This window comes from Oncorhynchus clarkii, chromosome 31 (assembly GCF_045791955.1).
Source record: "Oncorhynchus clarkii lewisi isolate Uvic-CL-2024 chromosome 31, UVic_Ocla_1.0, whole genome shotgun sequence".
NCBI classification, from domain to species: Eukaryota; Metazoa; Chordata; class Actinopteri; order Salmoniformes; family Salmonidae; genus Oncorhynchus; species Oncorhynchus clarkii.
Genome location: NC_092177.1, coordinates 24,909,954 through 24,920,176, shown reverse-complemented (window position 1 = coordinate 24,920,176; position 10,223 = coordinate 24,909,954). Strand labels below are relative to the sequence as shown.

Here is a 10,223-nt window from a genome sequence, read left to right as displayed (position 1 = left end):
TGAGTAAAGGGCCTGAATAGTACCTATGTAAATGTGATATTTCAGTTTCTTATTTTAAATACATTTGCTAAAATTAAAAAACTGTTTTTGCTTTGTCATTATGGAATTTTGTGTGTATATAGTTTTTAGATTAAGGCTGTAACATAACAAAATGTGGAAAAAGTCAAGGGATCTGAATACTGTAAAAATGTATTTCCTTTTGATGTGGCATGAACACAACCAGTCTTGATGTATTCATCTGATTGCCAAATAAATCACTTCAAAAGTAGGTTATCGTTGCATGTTCATCCAAAATATTTCCAGCATCTGAACAGTGTCAGCAAGTGGCTGAAACTACTATCGCCCCTGAGATTGATCTGAGATTGATGTGTCTTTCTGTCGGCAGCCGTCTCAGTCAAAAAAATTATTTATTTGGACAGGCAAGGAGATACCGTAGTCAGGGCCAAGCCCCCTAAGGCCCACCAATAACGGCCCTAGCGGCCCTGAGTAAGAGGCTACAGTTTTTTCCATTCTATGAAAAATATATGTTTGTCTGTGTCACACCTTGATCTGTTTCACTTGTCTTTGTGTTTGTCTCCACCACCTCCAGGAGTAGCCCATCTTCACCATTATCCCCAGTGCATTTATACCTGTGTTCTCTGTTTATCTGTTGCCAGTTCGTCTTGTCTTGTCAAGCCTACCAGCGTGTTTTTCATGCTACTGTTTTTCCTAGTCTCTGTTTTCTAACATTCCCGGTTCCGACATTTTCTGCCTGCCATGACACTGAGCCCGTCTGCCTGACCATTCAGTCAGCCCTGACCTCGAGCCTGCCTGCCGCTGAATGCCAAGCGTCACGTCTGGAGAAAACCAGGCACCGCTCATCACCTGGCCAATACCATCCCTACGGTGAAGTATATGAACAACACAACATCTAAATTCTATACACTTGCCGTAGTGAGTCCTTCATTTAAAGATTTAACATGTTTTTTACCATTTACAGTCTCAATATACAGCCATACTAACCCTTTCCATCTACAACATGTTATTGTGTCGAGCCAACAGCTGGAACCCAAAAGGAATCAGTTGTAGCCGGTCGAAGACACCAGAGAGTCACAAACCACTATTAGGGAAACATTGAACTTTGATCTGCTGGTCCTCTCTGTTTCACTTCTTATTTCTCTCACCTCTCCTCCTCTCAAATTCCTGTCTTTATCTCTCTCTCTCACTTCTTCATTTGTTTTTGTTAATTATCACAACCTAAAATGGAGTGAAAGAGCCTACTAATTGTGAAGAAGAAGGTAGTGTCTTCATGTCAGTGTTGGACAGCAGTGTGTGAGAGCTGACCACTGCCCTGACACAACGGATGAGGTGTTATATTCTCAGGCTCCAACGTCTCTTCTTCACACTCAAAAGTAGCCTCACTTATCACATACCATATTTGACATCCTGTCTAAATCCATCACACAGGAGACATGTAGCCAGCCTGGCTATTTAAATAATGAAGAAGTGAGACTTTGATGACGTGGCCCTTCCTCTTTCCTCTGAGTCAGAACCTATGATTAGGGTCAAAATTATACTTCTTCTGTTACTCTTCACAAACTGGGTGAATTCTTCGGAGTGGCAGGAACAGCTATCTCTCATACTTTCCTTGCATTTGTTATGTTTGTGCCGTAAAACATTGCCAGATTATGGAAATGCAGCTCTGAATAGAAAATAGAAGACTTTGTTGAAGTACCAAAGTTAATTTGATAAACTGAGACCCTGCGTTGTAAAGAGACATGGAGGCTGTTTTAGGACTGTTGGTGATCTCAGCAGGAGTGTCTCATGGTAAGAAACATCTTTATATGTGTTGGTTTCCCTCTTCTTTTATGCAGAATATAATATCAGTAGTCTTCTATACATGTAGCAGAAAGGACGGATGGTGATAGACAATATTCAGAACACGGTAGAAGACAGTTGTCCCATGATAATGATCACTGACTTAATGATCCCTATCACGTTGATGCTGTTGGTTTGGTTGTACTGTTAGTCGCTTGTATCCTCATCTGTAAAATGATACATGACTTGACATGGGTTAGAACAGTGATAGTCACTACAGTGTCTGTTTTTCTTCTTGATCTTCAGGCTTGGAAACTTCCTGTGATGCTATACAGAATGTATCTCAGTGTTATGGAGCTCTGGGAGGAACTGTCTATCTCCAGCTGGTGACTGATGCCACGAGATATGATGCACTCTCATTTTGGAAAGGCTCAACTGGTGCTAGAACAGATATACTGAAAATGAAGAAGAACAAATGGGTAATAAGAGACACCACCATTGAAGACAGAGTACACTTCTTTATAAACAATGGGACATTTAGGTTAAATAACACAAGAAGGAATGATTCTGGTGAATACCTGCTCGAAAAATATAATTCAGAAGGGAAATATAATTCAGATGGGACCAGTGGACTACAACTGTTCATCGAAGGTAAATAACTAACTTGCCAGATAATAACTTGCAAAATAATTATTACATATGATAACTTTGACAAGCTATTTCTCTGGCTAAACTACAAATATGTGACTACCTAACAATACAAATCATTTATGTGTAACCATGGAGTCATTTTTATTTTCATATGTCACGACCTCCGCCGAAGTTGGTGCCTCTCCTTGTTCGGGCGGTGTTCGGCGCTCGTCGTCACCGGCTTTCTAGCTGCCACCGATCCATGTTTCTGTTTTTCATTTGTTATGTCTTGAGTGTACACACCTGGTTCCCATTAAGTTATTATTAGGTCCCGATTTATCCCTCTGGTTCCCATTATGTATTGTGCGTGATTGTTCCTGTTATGTGCTAGTTTTGCGTGTTAGGATTTGTTACACGTACATGGATTTATTGTACTGTTATTTTTCCCAAGTAAAGTACGTTATTTTTACTCAGTTCTGTTTCCTGCGCTTGACTCCTTCCTCACCTATACACCACTGACGCTGACATCATAGTCTACTGAAAATACATAGTCATAACCACATCCATCAACATTAAATCATCTGTTGGTTATTTGAAATACAGTCATTGTGTGTCATGAATCTGCTGCTCCTGTTGACTACAGTAGTTTCTGTGGCTTTCAAGAAGAATGGCTGGTGTTTTGTTGTAATGTGTTTTTCCCTCTTACTACAGTTACATATCCTTCTTCCCCCACAGCTCCAGTGTCCAGTCCTCAGCTGTCCTCTGAGTGTCAGTCTCATGGAGAGATGAGGGTGTCCTGCTCCTCTGAGGGGGATGGTCCCCAGTACAGCTGGACTCTGGATGGACAGACGCTGAACGAGACAGATGCCCCTCCTGATAATAAGACAAACACCATCACTCTGAAGAAAGGCCTGTCAGGAGATCTCACCTGTACCGTCAGAAACAACATCAACCGTAATTCTGTCAGCAGTAGAATCTCACACTGTCCAGGTAATCTACTGTTTAATTTACTTTGTTAAAAAAACATAATGATCAACAATATCAATGATTAATGATTATAATGATCAATGAGAAATAATATCAATAAGAATTGACCTGTTTCGAAACAGCACTATCCATTTGCCAGTATTTACATGTAATTCAGATACGAATGTGATTACTGTTGTTTGGATTGCCTACAGGGCTGATATATGTTAACTGCACCTTATCCAACGGGACAAAAATATCAGAGTGGGTGAATGCCACTGGTAATACCCTATGTGTTGAGTCTACAACAGTGGTGACTGTGACTGAGTCTCCCACCAGTAAAATCTTCACTGGTAAGGGCCCGGGGCATGACACCCTAATGACCTCCAGACCCAGCAATCACACCCAGGGCTTGACTAACAGCACTTGTACTAACACCCTTTGGATTTGTAGTAAGTGATCATGCTTATTCTGATGTATTATTGCTATCATTATCATTAAGATGTTTTTATAATGGAGCAATCTTCATTCTTATATGTTGTTGTGTCTGCTTCCTCTCTTAGCCACAAAGTACATAGGGATGGCAGCAGGGTCTCTGGCAGGAGTGGTCCTTGTCTTATTGATGGTGTTGGCAGTTTACTGTGTCCAGAAGAAAAATAAACCTCCTTCAAAGGCTCAAGGTTAGAGGACATTTAACTGTAGATCTTCATTTTACTCAATTACTACAATTGACCATGTCAGTCTGTCAGGGAGATATTTAGACGTAATCTCTCTCTCTTTCTGTCTCTCTCTCGCGCTCTCTCTCTCTCTCTGTCTCTCTATCTCTCTATCTCTCCCTGTCACTCTCTGTCTCTCACTCTTAACTCATTGTCTGTCTCGCTCTCCCTCTCCCCCTCTCTCTCTCCTCTCTCTCTTTGTCTCTCTGTCTCTGTGTCTCTCTCGCTCTCTCTCTCTCTCTCTCTCTGAGAGCCAGGTTTTCCTGTGTCTCTCTCTCTCTCTCTCTCTGTCACTCTCGCTTTTTCTCTGTCTCTCGCTCTTTCTCTGTCTCTCGCTCTCTGTCTCTCTCGCTCTCTGTCTCTCTCGCGGACTCTCTCTCGCGGACTCTCTCTCTCTCGCGGACTCTCTCTCTCTCTCGCGGACTCTCTCTCTCTCTCTCGCGCGCTCTCTCTCTCGCGGTCTCTCTCTCTCTCTCGCGGTCTCTCTCTCTCTCTTGCGGACTCTCTCTCTCTCTCGCGCTCTCTCTCTCGCGCTCTCTCTCTCTCGCTGTCTCTCTCTCTCTCGCGCGGTCTCTCTCTCTCGCGCAGTCTCTCTCTCTCTCTCTGTGTGTCTCTTGCTTTTTCTCTCTGTCTCTCTGTCCTCTCTTTCCTCTCTGTAGCCTGTGGGACAGTGAGTGACAATGTCTACATTACACCATGTCTCCTGCAGAATGATGACCGTCAACATTTCACTCTCGCTTTTTCTCTGTCGCTCTCTCTGTCTCTCTCTCGCTTTCGCTCTCTCGCGGACTCTCTCTTGTGGACTCTCTCTCTCTCGGACTCTCTCTCTCGTGGTCTCTCTCTCTCTCGCGCGGTCTCTCTCTCGCGGTCTCTCTATCTCTCTCGCGGTCTCTCTCTCTCTCTCTCTCGCGGTCTCTCTCTCTCGCGGTCTCTCTCTCTCTCGCGGTCTCTCTCTCTCTCTCGTGTCACTCTGTCTCTCTTGCTTTTTCTCTCTGTCTCTCTGTCCTCTCTGTCTCTCTGTCCTCTCTTTCCTCTCTGTAGCCTGTGGGACAGTGAGTGATAATGTCTACCTTACACCATGTCTCCTGCAGAATGATGACGTCAACATCTTGAAGATTTTTGTTTTTACTCCAGTGCTAAACTCTTCAGTCCAAAGGTTGATGAGTTTAGGCCCTGAACGTTCCACATGCTAACTGATAATGATTTCATGTTGCAAAAAAATAATAGCAGTCAGAAATACAGTATCTACTAACTATTAAGTTGTTAAGAGTAAGATAAACAGGATAACAGCTACAATTTATATATATATATATATATATATAAATATTCCTATTCATTGAACAAGTAAACTTTTTGTACAGTGTGTGTGTGTGTGTGTTGCAGATGTATTGGAGGAGCTGTTTAATCTCACTCAGTCCTACATGGTTCTCTTGTCCTCTGACGACCTCCGCGTAGCTGCGCTGGCCCTGCTATTGGGCCCTGTGGAGTGGAGGGGGTGCCAGGTCTGGGCCGATGGAAGTGGTGATGCTCTGGTGGTGGGTGGGGCCTGTGGGATGCGCTGGTCTAGTGTGGCGTTGAGGGGGCCTGGGGCTCCTTGGTGGTGCAGTGGTCTGGTAGGGGTCTCTGGGTGGTCCTCTGTCCAGTGCGGCATGGAGTCTTTGTCTACCAAGTGACATGTCCTTTAGAGACTTTGCAAACACCCCTACTGTCTGCTTCCTCAGGTGGGAGTGGTCGTGCAGATGCTCTGGAGTGATTATTGAGTGGTGAGCAACGTGCACGTTCGGGAGTAGGCCACACCCTCTGGTGATGTCAGCATTGACTTTCTGAATGGTACGGGATGAAAGTCTTTGCGGGGCAGCAAAGTGGAGATGGTGATGTGGGAGTTGGGAACTGCTCAGAGGCTCTCTCCTCTACTCTGTTGGCCAGACTGTCTACTCTCTCCTGCTCCTCTTGCAGATTGTTGGTGCTGTAGTTAATAACAATGTGGCCTGGTGTGCCAAAGTCAGGCTGGAACAGGATGTGGAGGGCATCCTGTGTTTTTGGGCACCATATTTTGGACACCGTGTAATGGGGGAAGAGTTTATCCTATTTCCCATTTGAGTCAATGAGGATGGCCACCTCAGTGGGTTTTACCAGACTAGTGCGTTTACGGTCTGTGGCTATAGGTGTACCTACCATAGGAGTTGGGACCATTTTTTGTTGGTTATGTTGTCATAGTTGTGCCTAGGGGGGCATATGGGGGAGGGAATGCTGTCAACTCCAGGCAGGTGTCCCCTGTGTGCTGACTGTGTCAAATTCTTGTTTGGTTCTGGCATTTAGGTCACCACAGACTAGTACATGTCCCTGGGCCTGGAAATGATTTGTTTCCCCTTCCAGGATGGAGAAGCTGTCTTCATTAAAGTATGGGGATTCAAGTGGGGGATACAGTTGAAGTCTGAAGTTTATATACAACTTAGCAAAATATATTTAAAATCTGTTTTTCACAATTCCTGACATTTTTTTCTTGGGTCAGTTAGGATCACCACTTTATTTTAAGAATGTGAAATCTCAGAATAATAGCAGAGAGAATGATTTATTTCAGCTTTTATGTCTTTCATCACATTCCCAGTGGGTCAGAAGTTTACACACACTCAATTAGTATTTGGTAGCATTGCCTTTAAATTATTTAACTTGGGCCAAACGTTTTGGGTAGCCTTCCACAAGCTTCCCACAATAAGTTGCGTGAATTTTGGTCCATTCCTCCTGACAGAGCTGGTGTAACTGAGTCAGGTTTGTAGGCCTCCTTGCTCGCACACGCTTTTTCAGTTCTGCCCACACATTTTCTATAGGATTGAGGTCAGGGCTGGCCACTCCAATACCTTGACTTTGTTGACTTTAAGCCATTTTTGACACAACTTTAAAAGTATGCTTGGGGTCATTGTCCATTTGGAAGATCCGTTTGTGACCAAGCTTTAACTTCCTGACTGATGTGTTGAGATGTTGCTTCAATATATCCACATCATTTTCTTTCCTCATTCTTTCATCTATTTTGTGAAGTGTACCAGTCCCTCCTGCAGCAAAGCACCCCACAACATGATAATGAAAAACCCATGCTTCATGGTTGGGATGGTGTTCTTCGGCTTGCAAGCCTCCCCATTATCTTACAACATAATGATGGTCATTATGGCCAAACAGCTCTATTCTTGTTTCATCAGACCAGAGGAAATTTCTCCAAAAAGTACGATATTTGTCCCCATGTGCAGTTGCAAACCATAGTCTGGCTTTTAATGGCGGTTTTGGAACAGTGGCTTCTTCCTCGCTGAGTGGCCTTTCAGGTTATGTCGATATAGGACTCGTTTTTACTGTGGATATAGATACTTTGTACCTGTTTCCTCCATCATCTTCACAAGGTCCTTTGCTGTTGTTCTGGGATTGATTTGCACTTTTCGCACCTAAGTACATTCATCTCTAGGAGACAGAACGCCTTCCTGAGCGGTATGACAGCTGTGTGGTCCCATGGTGTTTATACTTGCGTACTATTGTTTGTACAGATGAATGTGGTACCTTCAGGCATTTGGAAATTGCTAACAATGATTAACCAGACTTGTGGAGGTCTATAATCTTTTTTCTGAGGTCTTGGCTGATTTCTTTTGATTTTTCCATGATGTCAAGAAAGAGGCACTGAGTTTGAAGGTAGGCCTTGAAGTTCATCCACAGGTACACCTCCAAATGACTCAAATTATGTCAATTAGCCTAACAGAAGCTTCTAAAGCCAAAACATAATTATATGGAATTTTCCAAGCTGTTTAAAGGCACAGTTAACTTAGTGTATGTAAACTTCTGACCCACTGGAAATGTGATAGAGGGAAATAATCTGCCTGTAAACAATTGTTGGAAACATTACTTTTGTCATGCACAAAGTAGATGTCCTAACCGACTTGCCAAAACTATAGTTTGTTAACAAAAAATTTGTGTAGTGGTTGAAAAACGAGTTTTAATGACTCCAACATAAGTGTATGTAAACTTCTGACTTCAACTGTAGGTAGCACACAGAAGGACACTTTTCTCTGTTAACCTGTCTAGGACTGGACCCCGTTCCGCTAGCGGAACCCCTCGCCAACAGCCAATGAAATTGCAGGGCGCCAAATTCAATCAACAGAAATCTTATAATTAAATTTTCTCAAACATACAAGTATTAGGCACCATTTTAAAGATACAATTCTCGTTAATCCAACCACAGTGTCCGATTTCAAAAAAGCTTTTCGGCGAAAGCAGAACAAATGTTAGGTCAGCAACTAGAAAGCATACAGCAATTTTCCAAGCAAAGAGAGGAGTCACAAAAAGCAGGAATATTGATCAAATGAATCACTAACCTTTGATATTCTTCATCAGATGACACTCCCGGGACAACATGTTACACAATACATGTATGTTTTGTTCGATCAAGTTCATATTTATTTCCAAAAACCTCAGTTTACATTTGGCTTTGCCTCAAACATCTCGTTAATTTGCACAGAGCCAAATCAAATCACAGAAATACTCATAATAAAAATTAATAAAAGATACAAGTGTTAATCACAGATTTAAGGATATACTTCTCCTTAATGCAACGGCTGTGTCAGATTTCAAAAAAACTTTACGGAAAAAGCTAACCATGCAATAATCTGAGTACGGCACTCAGACGACATACACAACCCAAGAATATATCCGCCATGTTGGAGTCAACATAAGTCAGAAATAGCATTATAAATATTAACTTACCTTTGACGATCTTCGTCAGAATGCACTCCCAGGAATCCCAGTTCCACAATAAATGTTTGATTTGTTCCATAAAGTTCATAATTTATGTCCAAATTCCTCCTTTTGTTAGGGCGTTTAGTAAACAAATCTAAACTCACGAGGCGCGGAAATGTCGGACGAAAATTCCAAAAAGGTATATTATTGATCGTAGAAACAAAACAAACGATGTATAGAATCAATCTTTGGGATGTTTTTATCATAAATGTTCAATAATGTCCCAACCGGAGAATTGATTTGTCTGTAGAAAAGCAATGGAACGAGAGGTAACTTTCTCATGACCGCGAGTCACGAGACCGAGGCTGCTGGCAGACCTCTGACTCAATCCCCTCTCATTCCCCCCTCCTTCACAGTAGAAGCCTGAAACAATGTTCTAAAGACTGTTGACATCGAGTGGAAGCCTTAGGAAGTGCACGATGACCCATATCCCACTGTATATTCAATAGGGGCTGAGTTGAAAACCTACAAACCTCAAATTTCCCACTTCCTGGTTGGAGTTTCTTCTCAGGTTTTTGCCTGACATATGAGTTCTGTTATACTCACATACATCATTCAAATAGTTTTAGAAACTCCAGAGTGTTTTCTATCCAATACTACTATATGCACATATTAGCATCTGGGACTGAGTAGGAGGCAGTTTACTCTGGGCACGCTTTTCATCCAAACGTGAAAATGCTGCCCCCTTGCCTATTCACAGCCTGGGCGTATGGGGTGTGGGCATGGTTGACGTGGGGGGGGGTGTTGATTTGTGGGGGTGTGGATGTGTCTGGGGGTGCTGTGGTCTGGATGTAAGTCCTCTTGGCGTGGGTCCTCTATGTGTAGGTTCAGGGGGGGTCCTGCAGGTCTTGGAGGGTGTCTCGCTGGTCTGGGTGGGGTGTCTATTGATCTGTTGCTCCTGTGTGAAGTGTTGGGGATACGTTTGAGAGCGATGTCCTTTAGAGTCCGGGCAAAGGTGGGCACTGCTGCCTTGTAGAGGTAGACCTAGTCATAGAGGCTGTTCAAGTCCAGGGTGGAGTGGTGGTTTTGGTTTTGAGGCACAGTCACGAGAAATACTTGCGTTTACCCACTGCATTGTGGCAGGGTGGAAGTATTTTTGTGGTAGCAGGGTGGAGATAACCACTTGTGCGTTGGGGAAAGTAGAAGAATCCTTTTCAATCACTCCCTTCAGTGCTGTGGCCACCCTTTCCTGCTGTCCTCTCAAGTCGTTTGTGCCTGTGTGTATTATTATGTGGCTGGGTGACCCTAGGTGGTCCTCAGACAGAAGGTCGAGGGCGCGCTGGGTGTTTGGACACCAGAGCTTAGACACACTGTGTTTGGGAAAAATTATTTTTTCTTCTA

At 43.3% G+C, this 10,223-nt stretch overlaps 1 protein-coding gene across 1 annotated transcript in view; it reads left to right on the top strand.

Annotated features, from left to right (window-relative positions):
- Positions 1–1,566: 1,566 nt before the first annotated feature.
- LOC139391098 (uncharacterized) overlaps positions 1,567–10,223 on the top strand; it is a 12,496-nt gene continuing 3,839 nt past the window's right edge. Inside the window, exons 1-5 of the mRNA XM_071138616.1 lie at positions 1,567–1,806; positions 2,104–2,448; positions 3,163–3,417; positions 3,609–3,746; positions 3,957–4,073. Coding sequence (XP_070994717.1) covers positions 1,758–1,806; positions 2,104–2,448; positions 3,163–3,417; positions 3,609–3,746; positions 3,957–4,073 — 904 coding nt within the window. The 5' untranslated portion in view covers positions 1,567–1,757. The remainder of the gene's footprint in view (positions 1,807–2,103; positions 2,449–3,162; positions 3,418–3,608; positions 3,747–3,956; positions 4,074–10,223) is intronic.